Here is a 21,310-nt window from a genome sequence, read left to right as displayed (position 1 = left end):
CAGAAATTAAGGCCCCACACTGTACAGTTCTGCACACACCATGGTGCCACACTGTACAGTCCAGCAGAAATTAAGGCCCCACACTGTACAGTTCTGCACACGCCATGGTGCCACACTGTACAGTCCAGCAGAAATTATGGCCCCACACTGTACAGTTCTGCACACACCATGGTGCCACACTGTACAGTCCAGCAGAAATTAAGGCCCCACACTGTACAGTTCTGCACACACCATGGTGCCACACTGTACAGTCCAGCAGAAATTAAGGCCCCACACTGTACAGTTCTGCACACACCATGGTGCCACACTGTACAGTCCAGCAGAAATTAAGGCCCCACACTGTACAGTTCTGCACACGCCATGGTGCCACACTGTACAGTCCAGCAGAAATTATGGCCCCACACTGTACAGTCCTGCACACGCCATGGTGCCACACTGTACAGTCCAGCAGAAATTAAGGCCCCACACTGTACAGTCCTGCACATGCCATGGTGCCACACTGTACAGTCCAGCAGAAATTAAGGCCCCACACTGTACAGCCCTGCACACACCATGGTGCCACACTGTACAGTCCTGCACACACCATGGTGCCACACTGTACAGTCCAGCAGAAATTAAGGCCCCACACTGCACAGTTCTGCACACACCATGGTGCCACACTGTACAGTCCAGCAGAAATTAAGGCCCCGCACTGTACAGTTCTGCACACACCATGGTGCCACACTGTACAGTCCAGCAGAAATTAAGGCCCCACACTGTACAGTTCTGCACACACCATGGTGCCACACTGTACAGTCCAGCAGAAATTATGGCCCCACACTGCACAGTTCTGCACACACCATGGTGCCACACTGTACAGTCCAGCAGAAATTATGGCCCCACACTGTACAGTCCTGCACACGCCATGGTGCCACACTGCACAGTCCAGCAGAAGTTATGGTGCCACATTTTGTAGTACTTGCTGCTGCCTCGCATGACTGGTTGGCCGGGTATCAGGATAATGCTAATGGCTGGGGTGTCATGGCTGGTGTCATGGCTGGTGTCATCAGTATAAAACCTCAATGGCTGCAGCACTGACGGCATAAATCCTCATCATCAAGTGAAAAATTGTTAAGCATGACGTTAAACCTCAAGCATACATACATACATTATGATGCCGGACAGACATTATGCTGCCAAACTGAACAATCCCTTAGGCATTATGGTGCCACACTGTACAGTCCTGCAAACATCATGCTGCCACACTGTACACCCGTACAGACATCATGCTGCCACACTGTACACCCGTACAGACATCATGCTGCCACACTGTACACCCGTACAGACATCATGCTGCCACACTGTACACCCGTACAGACATCATGCTGCCACACTGTGCACACGTACAGACATCATGCTGCCACACTGTACACCCGTACAGACATCATGCTGCCACACTGTGCACCAGCTCAACTCCTCATTAGCGACAGAATGAAATGCTATGAGTAAATAAAGTAATGTACAGATGAAATGTAAATAAAAAGAAAGATTTTGATGACAAGTCTCCTTCAGCCATTACCTTCCAATGCTGTTCACACTTGCCTTGGGAAACATAAAGGTGAAGAAGAGGCGCAAGTTCTTGGACATCACTCACTGGAGCCTTTGCTCACACAATTCATAAATAATACGCTAGAGCAGACTGAAAGGTGGACCCGATTCTCACTGCCCTAATTCTTCCAATTTTTGGGACACCAGGTCTGCTCTTTTTACCCAATATTCATGTAACTGTTATAGGAATATTTATGTTCTTCATTCCACTTGGTTAGTCCATCTAATGACCAACACATTCATGTTTTTACTTTTCAAAAAAATTGGGAGAGAAATGTAATCCTTTGCTTCCAGCACTACTTATATCTGTCCTAAAAATTAGAAAAAATAGAGCATATCTTGAACCATGTGGTCACTTTGTTTTGTTTACCGTATTACCAAAGTATTTCAATGAAGGCAAAATTCACCAGTGACATTAGCAGGGCATCCCCTGGAGGGCACTAAAGATTTGAACATTGTGCAGGTCTGACTAACCTGCCGCTTCAAGATTTCATCATGCTGTGTTGCATTACAATCGAATCGGCTGTTACACGTCTGCTGCTGACACTGGCGATTACATATACATCATATTTTAGTGGGAAAAAGTTTCAAGGGAAGATACATGTAGCTTGGTGAAGCTTCACATGTTGCAATCCATGGCTGCCCCAAATTTATTATCCATTTACTTGCAAAATGGTTCATAAATCTGACAAAAAAGGATTTTTGAGCACTGTCTCTACACCCCTACAGACATCAGAGTGCCATCCTGTACACCACTACCAATATGATTGTGCCATCCTGCACACTCCTACAATATGATGGTGCCATTCTGCACACCCCTACAAATATGATGGTGTCATTCTGCACACCCCTACAACACGATGGTGCCATTCTGTACACCCTTACACATATGATGGCGCCATTCTGCACACCCCTACACACACAATGGTGCCATTCTGCACACCCTCACAAATATGATGGCACCATTCTGCACACCCCTACAAACACAATGGTGCCATTCTGCACACCCCTACATATATGATGGCGCCATTCTGCACACCCTCACAAATATGATGGCGCCATTCTGCACACCCCTACAACACAATGGTGCCATTCTGCACACCCCTACATATATGATGGCGCCATTCTGCACACCCTCACAAATATGATGGCGCCATTCTGCACACCCTCACAAATATGATGGCGCCATTCTGCACACCCTCACAAATATGATGGTGCCATTCTGCACACCCCTACAACACGATGGTGCCATTCTGTACACCCTTACATATATGATGGCGCCATTCTGCACACCCCTACACACACAATGGTGCCATCCTGCACACCCCTACAAATATGATGGTGCCATTCTGCACACCCCTACAAATATGATGGTGCCATTCTGCACACCCCTACAACACGATGGTGCCATTCTGTACACCCTTACATATATGATGGCGCCATTCTGCACACCCCTACACACACAATGGTGCCATTCTGCACACCCCTACAAATATGATGGCACCATTCTGCACACCCCTACAAACACGATGGTGCCATTCTGCACACCCCTACATATATGATGGCGCCATTCTGCACACCCTCACAAATATGATGGCGCCATTCTGCACACCCTCACAAATATGATGGTGCCATTCTGCACACCCTCACAAATATGATGGTGCCATTCTGCACACCCCTACAACACGATGGTGCCATTCTGTACACCCTTACATATATGATGGCGCCATTCTGCACACCCCTACACACACAATGGTGCCATTCTGCACACCCCTACAAATATGATGGCACCATTCTGCACACCCCTACAAACACGATGGTGCCATTCTGCACACCCCTACATTTATGATGGCGCCATTCTGCACACCCTCACAAATATGATGGCGCCATTCTGCACACCCTCACAAATATGATGGCGCCATTCTGCACACCTTCACAAATATGATGGCGCCATTCTGCACACCTCTACATATATGATGGCGCCATTCTGCACACCCTCACAAATATGATGGCGCCATTCTGCACACCCCTACAAATATGATGGCACCATTCTGCACACCCCTACAAACACGATGGTGCCATTCTGCACACCCCTACATATATGATGGCGCCATTCTGCACACCCTCACAAATATGATGGCGCCATTCTGCACACCCTAACAAATATGATGGCGCCATTCTGCACACCCCTACATATATGATGGCGCCATTCTGCACATCCCTACAAATATGATGACACCATTCTGCACACCCTCACAAATATGATGGCGCCATTCTGCACACCCTCACAAATATGATGGTGCCATTCTGCACACCCCTACAAATATGATGGCACCATTCTGCACACCCCTTCAAACACAATGGTGCCATTCTGCACACCCCTGCAAATATGATGGCGCCATTCCGTACACCCCACAAATATGATAGCGCCATTTTCCACCCCCATACAAATAATGTTATCCTGCTTTCCTTATTAAAAATTCCCACTTTAGCACCTGGCACAGTGACAATACCTTACAGTTACATGTTAAAGTTGGTAATGAGAAATTAGCAACTAACTGCACCTGCAAGCTGTACATGTGTTACTTCCATGCTGAACATGTGTTTTAACGTATCTGCTAATCAATTAATAAACTTACAGTGAGATATTAGTAGCTGACCAGCTGGTAGTGAACTTTAAAGTTTTACATGTTTCAACTTTCCTTTCTGGAATTGTTTGTGTATTAAAGATGCTGTACCACGGGGTTGTGGCAAAAAAACTGATCAGTGCCAATCTGCCAATCTAATTCAATATCTGATATTACTTTAGATGATTCCAAATACTTATCTACCACAAAATATCAGCCTTGTCAGTTTCACTCTTACTGTTTAAAATCGGTTATAAAGTTCCTTATAAAGAGAGTTGCATTATAATTTTTTCAAACTTTAGAATCATTTAAAAATACAAATAGTACAGGTACGAGTTCTTCTCAGGACATACAGAAAATTTGATTTGATTATATAACCAATATGAAATTTTTGCCAAAAATCTCCTATGCAACTTATTCAACAGTAGAATATCATTCAGTTACATGGCAAGTGCCTTGACAGTCTTTTCCACAGCACAATCTGTAGTTTTCATCCTCTTTCAAAATTTATTTATTCATTTGATTATTGTCTGATCGAAAAAGGTTTCACTTTCAGGTACGGAAAACCTAAGTTATATAGTGCATGATGAGGGATGGGATATGAGGTAGGCTTTAGAGCAGTGATGTTCAACTACTGTGGAACATGAGTTGAATGCCGAATGTTGAATGCTGATATCTTGTCCTTCAGCATACACTATATGTTTTATTAAATCGAAAAAACAGTGGACCACAATACTTCATTGGTTGGTACTTTAAATCGCAAAATTTGTACACTGAAAGCAAAGGTAGCCAGTGTCGTGTTTACTTTAGAAACATGCAGACGTCAAAGAGCACACAAAGGGAGGCAATGGCACTAGAATAAACGCACATGATTGCTGGATAATAGCACAAGATTGTAGGTTATTGCCATGTGAACGTGGGATATTACCTAGTGAGCGTGATGATGCTTTGCTTCAGAATGATGCCCATCATGTCTGGGGGAGTGTCATGTGACCATGTACTGACCAATGGAAACCAATAATCACTCTATGAGGTATAATAATCAACAAGACAGATAAACTTACCCTTGTTGAGTTTGTCACAGCAAAGTCGTATGGTTCAACAGGTGAGAAATCTATGTGAGAAATTGCCCCAAACTCTTTCTTAATGATTGGAAACTGAAAATAAATACATAAATAAGCGAGTAACTAAATTTGTTGCGTGCATTACGATGGGAGAAAAGCGGGCAGAGTCCAAAGGAAACACATATGGCCATAGAAGAACCCAGCATGAAATCTAAATACAGGGAAAAGCACTACTAGGTCTAAGTCCTAAATGGGGGTAATTATGAAAATAATTGTTGTGGGCTTGAATTTGTTATTGTCAACAAAAAAAAGGACTTCATTGTAACTGTTTACACACAGTTGTTCATTAAAAAAAAAAAAAGTGTCCGACTGTACCAGACGTGTGAAATCCTCCAAATGTGATATTTCTTTATTCGACAATATAGCTATAACAATTATATCAGTTAAATACTGCGACCATTCACAAGATGATGACATCTTCTTCAAAGAAATCTGACAAATTGCTCCTTAATGCATATTCATCAGATCTGGACTCTCCAGAACTTTTCGATTACCTCCCCTTACCCTATTCGCAGTCTCAAGCTGTGAAGTCCCAGTCGAAACGCACTACAGTACTGTCATGGCACAGACAGTACCAACTCTCGGTGCTGTTTATTTTGCTATGTCTAAACGATCAATAAAGACGGCGCTATGCAACTGTGAAGGAATATGTGTTGAGATTCTGAATACTGATTGTGATCGCATTTCCTTGCGACTGGGTTTGTGAATCTGTCAAAACTGGGAGAAGCCTCATTGAGAGTCAGGCTAACCCACGTGTCTTAGATCCAAACCATGCTTTCCGAAGTCAAATTTAGGTCATGACTTCATGTGAAATTTAACGCTTTGATATTGATCAATGACCCCAGACACCGATGACTTTTGGTGGCGCTGAAGCTTATCTGTCATAACACACCTCTAAATTTTTCCAGTAAAGCGAATCGCTGGTGATTTTCTCTCCAACTTTTGGGAACGACTTGATAACGGTACGCTTGAAGGAGGTCGCCATGTTGAAAATACTCTCTAAACATAAACATTGCACTTAGCTCATCTTGTGGAGAGATTTGGACACTTTATCCTCCCAAAAGTATCTTCCTGGCTGACATATTCTAACAACTAAAATCCAGATGAAAACAAACTCTGACTAATGTTGCTTCCCGCCATCACACAATAGGGCGTATCGTTGGAGAGTAGTCACGTGACGGGCACTTGCCTCGCATACATTAATTCTGCAAAGATTGACGGGAATGAATTAATGATAATAAGAGTGCCCCGATAAAATTGCCCCAGCGACTCGTGTTCCTGTGGCCGCAGTTGATACAGCGATACGGTAGCCTACGAGATCGGAGGCGGAGCATTCAACATATGATGGCGAACAGCGAGAGCAGTCGGGACGGTAGCATGGTATGTGATCTGTCCGTTTTCATTCAGTGCTCCAAGTAAACATTTTCTATTGAGGGCAAATAGACGATCGTAAACTGGCGTAACCCCTTCGTAGCGAGTTTATTTAGGCGTGTCTATTGTAGAATACTTTGCCAGTCATTATCGGGCGCCCAAAGTGTCAGGAGTAACTTTTGTCATTACTTTGTGCCAAAGACAGAGGGATATATTATAGATAGATAGCAAGGCGATCTGTCAAGCTGGAGTCTCCCGGAGTTCTCGACTTGCGAACAATTATGTTCATGCAGAGAAAACTTCTACCTTCACCTGTATATGTAAGTTTGAAAAAATACTTTTTTTTTCTTTTCATTTTTTTTTTATTCGTTCTCTTATATTGCCACTTTATCTGATTCTTCAAATAGTTCGAATGCGTACTTTGTATAGATATTGTTGGTGTACATGTCAAGATTTCTTTCCGCTTTTTCCTTCCTCGCTTTCCGGTGTCGCTCATCTTGCGTTCGCGATTTAAAAGTTTAACACACAGTAAAAGAGGAGAAAAAACATTTTTTAAAATTCCAAATCAAATTATTTAATTGATCAACACTTCATTTAATATCATTTGTATCCAAATTCAATTCTTACTTTTTTGTGGTTTTCTTTTTCCGTGTTGAGCGCGCTGTGAATTTACGCCGTGTCGCCCGCATCGGGGAGATTTCTTCAACTTCTCTGACTTCTTTCATTCTATTAAAAAGAATTTGATTTTTAACTCATTTTGAACTTTTTTGACTCTATTGATAGAAAAGAATAATTCTGTGGTGGATTTTGTTACCAGATGCTATTGTTTGCGTATTTCTTTTCATCCTGCAGCCGAACGAAGACATAAACGAATCCGACATGGAATCGGAAAACGGTGTCGAAAACGGCGACGAGGAAGAGCTAAACACAGATAAGATGGACCCAGCTGATCGCGAACTGTACGAAAAACTTAAAAGGCAGGAAAGAGAGGAGAGGGAAGAGATCGAAAGGGAATTAAAAGCGCATAAAGAAGCGATCGCCAGACATCAAGAAATTGAAGAACTTCGGGCGAAGGAGCTTCGACTTCACGCGGCGGCGGAACGTCTTCACCCGACTCCGGTGCGCGAGCGGGGCGAGAGGGAACGAGACAGGGATTCTGAGAGAGAACTTCACCGCAAACATAACGGCATAGACTTGCGCTCCCCCTCCCGTAACCACGCCACAGACAACGGCAGCCTCACCCCACGGGACATTAAATCTGAACTGTCAAATGTATACGGTCATACTGCCTATTTGGACCGCTCCTACCCTAAGGCCTCTCCCGCACAGTCCCCCAGTTCCTCCCTAAACGATGTCAGTCCAAGCCACCATTGGTCATTCCAAGAGCAATTCAAACAAGTGAGTTCACTTCGAAGTTTCAGTTTTAGTTTTAGTTTTTTTTTTTTTTTTTTTAAATTAAATAAATAAATAATGAATAAGTAAACATCAAGAAAGAGAACAGATTATTAATGTCTTTAATTAAATTTAACATTGCCGTGGTATCTCTCAAGGAAGATCACAACTTTAGGGTAGTATTTTTATTTTTCAGTGGGATAGAAAGTTGCAAAGTGAAGATTAAAGTATACCTCTAAATTAATTAATTGAAAACCTGCATTTTTGTGGGGTTTTGTGATATAACTTTATATCAATATTTGCTAAAGATAGAAAATGACCTATAAGTTTTTGACAATTTTTACGCAGTAACAAGCATAAATAGTACAATTTCATTGGAAAGAGAAGAAGATTAGTTTACAAAAAAATTTTATACACACAGTCAAAAAACCAGTGAATCTCCAAAAGTGAATATCAGGGTGTTTTTCATCAGTAGCAGTAATGAATTAGTTCATGGGGCCTGTCTTGGTGTCAGCTAAGAATTGATTCCATCTGGCCTTTAGGGCACGCGTAATTGCTGTTTTGACCACATGTGAGAGGTGTTGATTTAAATGGAGAGTCTTGAAAATGAATCTTGCAGATGTCTTTCTGATTAATTCCATGAGGCTGGCAAGAAGCTCATATTAAAGTGCATATAAGCAGAATTTGAAACCGTTCTCATTTAATCACATTGCATTAAAATAAATCAGCGAATGAGCTCTAAAAATTCACTGCCAAAATACTTTAGCCACCACCAAACTGCGCACAAGTTACCCTTTAGGAATATATGATGAAAAACAGTTCTTTGATACTTTTAACATCTGGCAAAACCCTGTATGTGCTGATTTATTTTACTAAATGGAAACTGGTAGGTCTTGAAAAAGCCAACATAATTATAATCTCCTTTTGATTACGTTCGTGTTGAAATAAGCTTGACTTTAACACATTGAATAAGCAATAAATGTTGAAAGGAAACAAACATTGGTATATCATAGCACAGTTTTCACAGTTGAAAAGTATTCTATATTTGTTTATTTATTACCATGTTCTTTTTCTTTTTAATCATTACATTTAGAATGTTTAAGCTTGTTTTAAGTAGTTGACATTGAGTTTATATTGCAAATATAATATTTTGATATTTGCATTGATAACCATTTTTGTGAGACAGAAGTTATTGCTGGGTTAAACTTTACTGAAGAATAATAAAGTATACAAAAGGTATAGAAATGAAAAAAAAAAAAAGAAATGTCCACAGCTGTGTTATGTATATTATTCTGCTATTAACATAGTGTATGGAATAGCTGCAGGAGTCACTCTGTGTATAAAACCACAGATGGAAGTGGGGTAGATGTTTCCAGACTACAAGATATTGATTAGAAAAGCAATGAATTAATGATAAAGTTTAGAAATACATTGTGGCATTATATGTGACATTTGTTAAACAGCTTGCCAGGGTGAGAGATCAATTTAATGCCAAATGTTAACTTCTCATTGCAATCTGAAATCCATTTACACAGTTCAGATGGCTGTTGGTCACACCTTAGCAAAGAGATCAGACAAAGTCTGAACAGTCTAAGTGCTTGGCCTGGCCAAGTTATATAGTATGTGTACACAGTGGTTAATTGTGAACATAGCATTGTGCTGGTAAAGTCAAGCAGGGGAGGTGGGGGCAGTCATTTGAAGTTTTGGCTATTAGTGCTAAAGTGTATAAAGACATTGACTTGAAAGAAGAGCAGGGTGGGACTGTGTTGGTTGACATGCACAGATAATTGCAAACGATCAAGCCTCTAAAACGAAAATATACATGATGTTTTGATGATTTTTCTTTTATTTATTTGACTTTCAATATATGTTTATTTTTGTTATTCTTTTCTTTAATATTTTCATATCACTAAGGTAGTTGTGGATTTTAGAAATGGTTCATAAGAAATGAATAAAATATACATATTTACCAATTTTATTGAGCAAATTTATTTAATCGTCTTGTAGCTGTCTTTTTTTTAATGTGGACCATTTCACAAGGAAATACCTATACCAGTAAATCTTTACAGAAATGATAATTCTATTTTACGAGTGCATTTCACTTTTAGTGAATACCGTTTAATGTGATTAAAATTGTACAACCTCTGCATGGAATATTGTGGGAATAATAATGTGACATGATGCATGCAAAATGAGCTTTGTCCGCTAGGTTTACTTGCACAGAACCTGAGTGCATACATTTATGTCTATACATGTAAATGCACATGTGCATGAAGACAGTTTAGTGCATAGGCATTGATTGGACATGCCTCCGTTATATACAGTACATGTGTGCATGTAACTTCTGTAGACAGATATCTGACCAGCTGAAGTGCATATCAAGTAACAGTGGTTGCTGTGGGGCTGTCAAAAGCTACATCATCCCCTGTCTACTTAAGATTCTCTTGGTCAGCTTGTACAGAAACTGTGTACAGTATATCCATTGTAGACTGAAGATCGACTTCATTCTGTTTCTGGTTACACTGCAGCAGAATGCAGGGGACTTCAGTCCATTTTTAATTAATATCTCTATCCTTTATAATTATTATTACCACAGTATGTGTCAATTATGAATGCAGGTAAAGGTGTAATTCAATAATATAATAATACAGAATGGAAAGTTTAGGCTCAAATATCAAGAGAAAGTTAGGAATTATTGATGAGAAACCTTAACAAACTAAAGTTCAGTGTTTGATGTGCCAAGAAATTTATCTAGTATTGAATTGCTTCTTAAATGTTGCATTCTCAAATAAACTTTTTTTGGGGAAGGAGTAATTATTAAAATGCCATTGACACTTTCTAACTTAGGCTACTGGTGTAAATAGGACTTTGAAAAGCCTGCATTACTTATGCATAACAAGGAGAAGGATTATCAGGTTTTTTCTGCGCCTATAATTTTTTAGTTGTAGTGTTCGTATGGAAAGAAAACTATACAGCATTTTGTAGTTGAACAGTAAAATGTGCAAATTTTGTGGGCTTTTAAAAACCTGATTGACTTGTAAAATTAGTGATTCATATTCACTATATGATGAACTTCCATCCCAACTCACCACAAGGACGGCCTTGTTAAACAATGAGTATCATTGTTATAAATATCAACAAAATTGATTGAAGGGTTAAAACAGACTGAAAACTGTTCATCTGAATGGAATGCCTTCAAGATGGCTTTCAGGATGCTCATATCAGCTCCAGTTATATTAAACAATCATTTGGGTGATAATTTAAATAAGTCTAGAAGATACTATCCCAATACATGTGTACATGAATTCAATTAAAGAATTGTTTGTTAAAGTAATTAAGAATTAGTGAACAACAATTTTGAAAAATAACGATAAATAAAAATATATTTTTGTGTGTCTTTAGCCTAGTACATCTAGTAGATAGATTGAGGCCGGATGAGGTTGGAAGAGTAAGGGATTGTGGTGGTGGTACAGATAAGGAGAGGGATCAGAAAAGGGTGGGGGGGGGGGGCATTTTCACTAACCCACAAACTCTACCTGACGGAATTGAGATCAAGTCAGAATGTGGCAGGGGTAATTCTGTCAGGCCCCGCGTCGTCCGAGCAGAGGAGCGGTATACCTGTTGAGACAGTGTGACAAGGTAGAGAGCGTTGGTCTTATTGTACCATGAATTGATGGGCAACTGCGTCAACAGGGGCTGCGTGCCAAACAGTGAAATTAGCCTGGCCGAGATGTCTTGGTGAATCAGCCGAAGACATCAAAAATTTGCTTGCCTCTATCCAAGCACCATTAGGTACAGCTTAAATATTTGATGTAACTTTTGGCAAATTTTTGGGTCATGAGTCAAGGTGGTGGAGAACTGGATGTAAACAACGAGACTGTCTCAGTGTGTGATTATCAGTCTGGGTATACACACACACGATCTTAACAGACTCAGGCTCTGCACATCAGCATACCTGAACCACGACAATCATCCACCTGTTGATCGCCTGCTGATGGCTTTCTTACCTTGCCACATTTGAGAACCTATTTTCTTCTTCTTTTTTTTTTTGTTTTTTTTTTTTCAATAAATTGATTACTGTAGTACCAAGCGCATCAGTTTTTATGATAGGAATTATAGATTTTATCGTGTTTATTTATTTATTTTTTTTTGTTACACTGATGGTGATAAGTCCGCTTCTTACAGCAGAGAGTAAAGCATGCAATGATCTATATGCATATACTACATATTCCATGGGAATATGATCTACTTTGTTCAAGCTCACAGATGTACATTATGTATTACTTCATAATTCTGTTAACAATATTTTTAATGTTTATTCTCTGAAAAATCATCAGAACCTCCTTAAAACCGTTTTCCAATTATCTTAACACTCTTCCCACCCACGTGAAAAAAAAAAATTGAACAGATTATGTAAAAACTATTATTTCTTTACTGTGCTATTTCAAGCTATGGTATATGTATACATAGATGCTTGCATCTTGGATGTTGGCACTGCTATAAATAATATAAACCGGTATCTGACACAGTCAGACGTATGTGAATTAATTAGCAAAATGGCTTTCTCAAGGCTGGGAAATATGCTAGTTCTAAGAATGAGTAATTAGGACTTTTGCTTTCTGCTTTATGAAAACACCGGGGAATTTTATCGCAGTAACATGTCTTTTTGTGACATATGGTATATCATTCTTATCACAGATGTTGAAGGAAAGGGACACAGCAGGTATTTACAAAAAAGGTGGCAATTATATCAGCCAGGTGGCGTGGCAATGAGCAATAAGGTGTGGTAAACAAAAACCTTTTCACTAATTACATGTTCCACATGGAAATCATACATCTCAAATATATGCATGGATATGTATAATTATTTAGCTGAGAATAAATCACCACATAAATATGTACATGTGTACCTAAATTGTCGTATCGATATCACAGTGAATAAAAGAGAAAAATATACAATATCACACATGTTTTGCACTTTTCTTGTAGTACCCCACACAGAGTATAATAAATGTTTCAGAGTTAGATGCAAATATAGGACAAAAACATTTTCTCTTTTTAAATAGCAAACATTTGAATAAATTTTAAAAATTGCTATTTTTATGTATTATTTAAGTTTGTTTTTCTGTCACATTTTGTGAGTCTCAGTTGGCAGTCTAATTGGTATAACCCTTGTAGAAGAACTTTTTCGTGCTTGTTTGTCATTGAGGGAAGATAACATCAGGTTTAAAAAAACATCATGAACCAAACGACTAGGTATTACTGATTACCTGCAGTAATTTTTTGTTTTGCCAAACAGTTTTTCATTGTGATAGGAACATAGATCTGCATATTTAGATGAATGAAAAGGTTTTAAAGGTGTAAAGTAGGTAGAATAAGTAATCTTGTACATATACAATGTGTCTTGTGCCTGATTTGATGTTCTTAAATACTGAGAAAAAAAAGTCCAGTCCTTTTGTGTGTATTTATGTAGTTTTTATAGGCAACTGACATAAAACTGATTTCAATAAGGCCTATCACATTTCCATTTTGAATTGCTTTTAGATAGAGAGGTATAATCTGGCGCTCTGAGAGCTTCTGTTGAGACAGGGGCTGGGTCTGTTAAGGTCTGATACTCGCAAATGTCAACAGTCACCCCAGGGGCTCCCCTTTAAGGGCCCTCCAGGCTATTGTAGGGGTAATGTTTAACTATTACACTCACAGTAGGTCATACACATAGTGACTTAGACCCCTCAGCAATTTGTTTGGCCTGTTTCACTGTCAACAAAAGCTGGTGGTAGTCACTCTTTGTGATCTTATTCCAGCTGAGCCACCTCAGTTGAATGATCCTGGTGTTAAAATCAAAAGCACAGGCTAATGTTTTTCTGTTGTATAGTTGTCATATTCATAGATTTCTTATTTCCATCATACCACCTCCTTGCTAGCTGAATGTTGATGATTTCTTTGATCAAATGAGACGTCTGTCTATAAGGCCGGAGTCATCCTCGGGTTTCTAACAAAAATCCAAACTTGAAAGAAACAGATCACATGAGTGTTTGTTCTTTTGAGAAGGCACAAGGATAACATTTGATTAATTGATTGAACAACGGTTTGCGAACGGATCAGCGGCTATCATTCTTTGCTTCAAGCGAACAGTCTCTGCTCCCTACTCCCCACTGGGCCTGAGCCCTTAAGCGGTTTGGTATAAATTTATAAGAGCCATAGCCATGGAAGGGTAACAAAAAGGAGAGTAAGACGGCACCTGGACCTGATCGGTGTTTACATCAGGTTTTCCACCTGATTGCCAAATTATCATGAGAAAGTTTCTCATTTCTTGATCAAATGAGGGATACGACAAGCAGGGGTACTAAGCCCTATTGTAGATCCCCTATCAAAAATGATCAAATATTTGCTCAACACAGGGCAACTTTGAAGGAGGGTGACTGTGTAGCCCGAGAAAGAAAACATAAACGCGGAGATCGTCTTTTTTAGCAAGAGGGATTTATTTGTACTAGCAATTGAATAGTATTATTAAGGATCCGGCCTCGTGTCTGTGGATAGACAGAAAGACTGCGACAAAAGAGGTGTGATTCTGTACTGGGTGGCCCCACTGTCCTCTGCCCTTTAGAAAAATAGGCGAAACAGACGTGTCAGATGGTGGATAAGCTAACATATGCTAAATTTACATTTATAGCTAAAAACAATATTTGATGAAAACCCAATTTGAAGCAAACAAGGGAAGACCTGGAAGGATTCGTGCGGAAAATTAGCAGATGTGACAAAAATACTTTAACATGTCTGTGTGTAAAAATGTTGGCAGGGCCACATATAACTGGCCTTTTTTTTTTCTTTTTCATGTCATACGCACCCTGCTTATTTGTTTACTCCTCTGAAACAGAAAAAGAAAGACGTCTTTTTTTTCTTTACAGTCCACATGAAAAGTGCATACTGTTTGATCGTTTAAATTCCTGTTAATGAATTTATTTTACATATAACTATTTTGCTGAGTAACCTTTTCCAGTCAAAAGAATTTTCCATTTTAGTTGTTAAACAAATGATTTTTTCTTTTCTTGAGGTTTAACATTGTCTTGTGGAAGAATTAAATTATACGTCTAACTTTATCATAGCCGCATGTACAGGGACAAAAACAGCAGTTTTTAGATGTATTCATCTGCTCTAAAAACCAATTATTAGTTTATAAACCACTTAATTATGAAATCATAGCAAAGAACACAAATAGTAATACATTTAGTTACGGATAAACTCATAGCCGAACGAATGATGATCCTCTTTGCACTAGCTCCAAGCGTCTTCATGTGACAGGTGTTAAACTGACTTGCAGACATAGAGCTTTGGTATTGAAGTTCTGCATCTCAGTAACAGAGGTATGGGAAACAGTTGTTGTACCCAATAGCATAACTAACATACATGTACATGTAAGCTTCATGAAGTACGTATAAATCACATGATGGATGCCCTCTGGCGCACCATTGCAAAATTTCTTCACGGGGCCATATTTAAAGTGTTCTACAGTTCTAATAGCTGAGATAGGGGAAGTAATTGTTTCTGCCAATTAACATTGAACCAGGCGAAGATGCATGCACCAGTAGTGAACACTTTACCTTGACTGAGACAAGTTGTCATTTATCTGAGAAACACGAAACTTAAATGTAGTATTGCGTCTACTCTGTGTTGCATAGTTGTGATAGCTAAACTAAGGTGTCAGCTTCATGATTATTAATATACTTTATCTCACTTCTCACATTTTCAATTCTGTATGTTTAGTTTCCCTGTTTTGATCTACATTTTTATTTTTCATAGATTGTCTCATTTTGTTCAGCTTTTCCTTTCTTATGTATGCACTAATGTCTTAAAGTTGCTTTCTTGTTTGGTTTTAAGTGAATTTTCGTGAAGACATATGTGACACACACACACACACACACACACACATATATATATATATATATATATATATATATATATATATATATATATATATATATATATGGGAGAGTTTGCCAGTAACTTGCCAAAGGTTGATGGTTTACTCCAGACAAAAGGGGGGAAAAAGTGCTCTCCTATGTTAAGCAGTGTAAACGGAAGAGAAACTTTTTCATAATTGATAGACATTAGAGACTTTCGACCTGTTTTTACATGTTGCTGGGTGAAGAATGTAGCATGTCTAATTCACCGTTTTGTTTGTGTTTTAGAGACACATTTTCACGTTTCCCATAGATCAGAATTTACCACAATGATTGTGTTTGATGGGGAAGTGTTTTTAATGCCCTTGTGGGATAAATTTAGTTGCTACTATTGACCTCAGAGTGGTAATCAGTTGATTGAAATTGGATTATATTACAATGAAAGGTTTGAATGGCCACGTTGATAATTATTATCGTTTGAATTCAGCTCCTTGAAATCCAGCAACACAGCTTTAACTAAATTGGATGAAATTTTTTTCAGGATGTATTGAATTTCCCTTGATGACATGAAATGAAACACCTTTACTTGATTTAACACTATTTTTTTTTTTTTTTTTTGTCATTCACCTCACATTTGATTACCGATTTTCTTTATTTCAGTTGTATGAAATCAACGAAGACCCAAAGCGAAGAGAGTTTCTGGATGATCTGTTCTCTTTCATGCAGAAGAGAGGTAAGGGAATTAGTCACGTCTTACATCTGAGGGAATATGTCTTGCTGCATGCAAATAAAATCTCATTAAGCTCCCGGATCAAACGCGGCAAAAACAAACAGGAAATTCTATCAAAGGTGCAATAATTTGCCCCATTCGCTGCTGCAGTATATCACTGGAGATCTGAGGTGATGCAGTGGTGCAGCCGTCAAATTTTGAGGTTCAGTCCGAGTGCGCCTCTTCCAAGAGCCCAGCTAGAGTTATCTGTCAGTGGTATATATTTGCGAGCGCTACCTACGAGTTGACGGGAGCGACGCCTTAGCAGGTGTCCAAGTGTCAGATATTGCATGACAAGTCACCATGAATCGAGACGTTGTTGAATTCAGCTAGTGATTTAACTGTCTCTCCGCAGATAGTTTATACTAGATGATGGGATATCCAGATAAGGCATCAGGAGGAATTTTTATAGGGTTTAGATTAGCCCTGAGTTTTTGATAGGTGCGCATCAGACGCGATCCAGTGCACAGGTAAATAGCTGTGGTAAGAAGACGTCTGCGAACACCTGAGCCGAAAGGTGAGGCTGTTGTGAAAGCTCGTCTGCTCTGGGAGACCCATCAGACGGTGCCCCTTATTCCTAAACAGCATTGCGTCTGAACTCTCATCAAAGCAAATCAAACCCCTAGGGCTTGTTTATGCTACCTACATATCTGTTATTGTCCTATAGCTCATTCTCATCAGGCCTCAGCAGAGGTGAGGGAGATTTTATGAGGTCATTATCTTTTGTCGGCACTTCACATCTAGGTTCCAGACTCTCTGAGGGTGGACAGGAAGGAATTGGCCCCTCCCCTCTTTGCCTATTATCATGTGATTGTTAATAGCCATGGGCCTATTGTCCCCAAATTTTCCCAGCCTAAACACTCAAGCACATTTCACCTCAGCTCTCCGCTACACTGGGCGAATTGAAGTTGGGTGAAATTAATAGTTGGGAGTGAAAATGGGAGTCAATTACAGGCTCTGTGAAAGAACCGAATTCTCTTACATAACACATGGCTAGTAACAAGTATGTGTTAGCACAGCACAGACGGTTTGATCTCACAAACATCGGGGCGGCTTTTGTTGGAGCACAAAAGTCACCAGATTGCTATTTAGACACAGCTACAGATCCAAGTCATCTTGGATCATGAGAGAAAATATGAACAGAACACATTGAATTTCATTGAAAGTAGGCTGTTCATACCATTGAATTACTTTACTTTTGACTTCAGTAAAACATTTTTTTTGAGTACTTTATCTTTGAATATACATGTACATGTTACTTACTTTGTGATTTTTTTTTCCATTTTTTTTTTGTTTTTGTTTGTTTTTTGCTTTTTTATTTCATGTTTTTTGTTTTTGGGGGTTTTGAATGATACAGTAAAGCTGGCTAAAGTTAATGCTTGTCTTTCTGCAGTCTCGTCTCAGCTATTGTTCAGTTCTTAATTACGTAGGCCATATTGCATTCAGACGTCTCAATGACTTTCTTCTAAACGGTTGCAGATATCTCTAAATGATCTGTAATTCTTCCTTCATTCACGTTACAAAAAAATACTGCCTCCACTTCAAAGCGCGATTGTTGTCCAAGGATAAAATGATGGAGACTGGATTACTGTCTCCACTGTGACAAGTGGTTTTGTAGTGCCTCGGCCTGATATCACAAGTGTGGTATGTTCCCTCCAAGTGCTTTGTAGTGCCCCAGTCTGCTGATATCGTCTGGTCTTAAGTATATAAGGCACATAATTCCCTGTGGAACGATATTAGCTTTCCTTTAAGAATTATCATCTAAGCACTCCACTCAAATATAATCTAATATTCACCTGACCATGTTGTTAAGGCTGATGTACATTGCTACCTGTGTGTAATTAATTCTTACCTGCACTTGTGCTATATTTACATGTGTAGAACACACCTTGACTTGAACATTGCAATCAAATGTCTTCCATAATTAACCAGAAAAATGAAAGGAGAGATCTTTTCCTGAACAAAACAATGGGCTGTTTGCATTGAATTTATCACATCTAAATCAATAAATAATGAACGGATAGCCAAGCGTTTTGGTAAATATCTTTTGTTGGCAAAAGAAAAAAAAACTGTTTTTTAGCTGATAGTCAATTGCAATGAATTTTTCATTCGTGTTAATGTGTTGGTACTGTTTTAATGACTGAAGCTATGCCGGAGAATCCACTATCATTTGACTATTTATTTGCTCTAAAAACAATAAATTGCATTTGTAAGACATTCAGTTCAGTCTTTTATTAAATATTGATGATCAGATGCTTTGTCTACTATTGCAGACATAGGGGCCTCCGTGGCTCAGTTGGTTAGCGCGCTATGACCCAGGAGCCTCTCACCAGTGCGGTCGCTGTGAGTTCAAATCCATCTCATGCTGGCTTTCTCTCCGGCCGTACGTGGGAAGGTCTACCAGCAACCTGCGGATGGTTGTAGGTTTTCCCTGGGCTCTGGCCGGTTTCCACCCACTATAATGCTATAAGTGAAATATTCTTGAGTACGGCATAAAACACCAATCAAATAAATATATAAATACTATTGCAGACATTCCATTTTTCTCGAATAGACCGGTTTCGAGCATGAATTAAAATTCACCGCAGCAAAATAAATGCCATAAGCATGTGTTTTGCAATGAAGCACATTTCTGTGGCTGTCCTTGATGAATTTGTACGCAGATATTGCCCCCAATACATCAGTATACACCATCTCGTATTTTCTAATTTGCATTTAAGGATTAATTCAGAAAAATTATAAGGAATTTGATCCAGCATATAATTATAAATACATATGCTATATTGGTCCTAAACGTTTAATTGAAAAATGTATTTTTACAGGCAAATATAAACCACAAGATATAAATTTGGCATTTGAAAACCACATTTCTCCAGAAAGGATAACATCCTGCCTTAAACATCTTTCTATGATCGATAGAACTCTGAGAATCAGACTAGATGACTAACTTGGTCATGTTCAGAATACTACTCCTAAAAAATCTTTCATGCAATCTTACTCTTGTTTTTTCCTGGTTTATATATGTAATTATGGCACTGTAACTCTTCATCTCTTTCGCATGCCTGCAAGGTGTTCGGAAGGCAGTATTCTGTGTAGACTGATAAATTATACTTTTTGTGAGGCACTGAAACTGGCCAATCCAACAAATGTAGGTTTGTCTACAAAATCAGATCAAAAATGAGCATAAATTGCGCTGAAAGTTGCTCTTTCACATGTGAAAAGTTTGAAGAATTACGCTAACCACAGTCTCCATCATCAGTAGAATTGAGGTTTTATAAGACATAAGGATGATCCAGGAGATACTGTTAGAACCGTGATAGTGCATTGGAAAGATAAATGGAAAAAGTATCTGCCTTTGTTGTGCGTCTAGTCTATGATCAACACAATTATGGGGTTTTTTTTTCCAACTCTAATTATCTTGACTGTTCAGATGGTTTCAGTTAAGATCTTTTGTTTGCCGACTGGCTGCGTATGCAGCCCTTGTTGTCAGCTGGCATGGAAGATAGAGGTGCCGATGGTTTAAGGGTAGAAGAAAGACCCAGGGGCAAGGATATGTGTGTATGTGTGTGTGCTTCACATCCCAGAGAGTTCCCCTGCCCCTAAAGAAACACTCATTAGGAAACCTGATATTTTTATGTCGTACATCCATCAGTGAATTGCAACAAACGGTGTCAGTGTGGCTCTCTCGTTTCCAGGCAAGAATTCTCCCCATTAAACGTAACTCGGACATAATCTAAATATCTGGAATCAGTAGCACTCCTGCGTGCTTCCAAAACTCAGAGAAGCGGCTAAATGTGCGGACAGATTTCACCCCCTTTTTCTGCAGAACTATTCAAGGCAGATGTTTATAATACCGCTCCACTGACAATCCAAAGTCATTTTGTCTGGGCAAGAAATGCAGGAGAAGTACCAAATTATATCTGAGGGTTTTGTTTTTTGAGCAGTTAATGTGCGCCCCTTTCTCTCATCAAACCACCCTCCCCTCTCCCTGCATGGCTGTCAGTACAAACAACTCTGCCACACAAGGTACATGACAAGTTTTTATGCTCTGCTTTACTGACTACCATAAATACTTGCGTGCCTGCAGCAGAGGTTGTGATGTTGACAGTGCCATGGGCCCTAGAAGCAGATTGGGGTGATACTGAAGTCTGCTGTCATCAGGCCCAGCCAATTTGCTTAGCCAGAGTTTTATATGTCCACAGAGTAAAGGAACACTCAGGAGCAGAGGCTAGGATCTCTCCCCATAAAGTAGCAAGGAACCCTGGTTAAAAATGCCCTTTAAACAGACGAAATATCCCTTTACCTCATTAAACACGAAAAAGATGTCATCAAAGTCATCGTTAATTTCCATACCTATACTTTCATGCACTTTTAAATGGCTGTAATGCTATAAAAATGATGTCTCTTTTTAGTAATTCACATACATGTACACATAGATCTCCTGACTTTACCTCTTACTCAAGATTGAAACTCTTCAAGGAGCGGTATGCTTATATTAAATTACCTGCCAATATAAGAAATATTTTATCTTAACATTAA

At 39.3% G+C, this 21,310-nt stretch overlaps 2 protein-coding genes across 3 annotated transcripts in view; one reads left to right on the top strand and one right to left on the bottom strand.

The window, feature by feature from the left end:
* LOC135472248 (U3 small nucleolar RNA-associated protein 15 homolog) overlaps nt 1–6,323 on the bottom strand; it is a 65,987-nt gene extending 59,664 nt beyond the window's left edge. The window contains exons 1-2 of the mRNA XM_064751657.1: nt 6,231–6,323; nt 5,279–5,371 (exon numbers count right to left, since the gene is read on the bottom strand). Coding sequence (XP_064607727.1) covers nt 5,279–5,371; nt 6,231–6,323 — 186 coding nt within the window. The remainder of the gene's footprint in view (nt 1–5,278; nt 5,372–6,230) is intronic.
* Nucleotides 6,324–6,641: 318 nt separating this feature from the next.
* LOC135472249 (AT-rich interactive domain-containing protein 3A-like) overlaps nt 6,642–21,310 on the top strand; it is a 62,215-nt gene continuing 47,546 nt past the window's right edge. Inside the window, exons 1-3 of one of the 2 annotated variants that reach the window (XM_064751658.1) lie at nt 6,642–6,718; nt 7,562–8,107; nt 16,663–16,735. In XM_064751658.1, coding sequence (XP_064607728.1) covers nt 6,680–6,718; nt 7,562–8,107; nt 16,663–16,735 — 658 coding nt within the window. In that variant the 5' untranslated portion in view covers nt 6,642–6,679. Of the gene's footprint in view, nt 6,719–6,874; nt 7,030–7,561; nt 8,108–16,662; nt 16,736–21,310 lie in introns of those variants that run through there. The other variant, XM_064751659.1, reaches the window with a different exon arrangement.

This window comes from Liolophura sinensis, chromosome 8 (assembly GCF_032854445.1).
Source record: "Liolophura sinensis isolate JHLJ2023 chromosome 8, CUHK_Ljap_v2, whole genome shotgun sequence".
NCBI lineage: Eukaryota > Metazoa > Mollusca > Polyplacophora > Chitonida > Chitonidae > Liolophura > Liolophura sinensis.
This window is presented reverse-complemented; position numbering and strand designations above follow the sequence as displayed.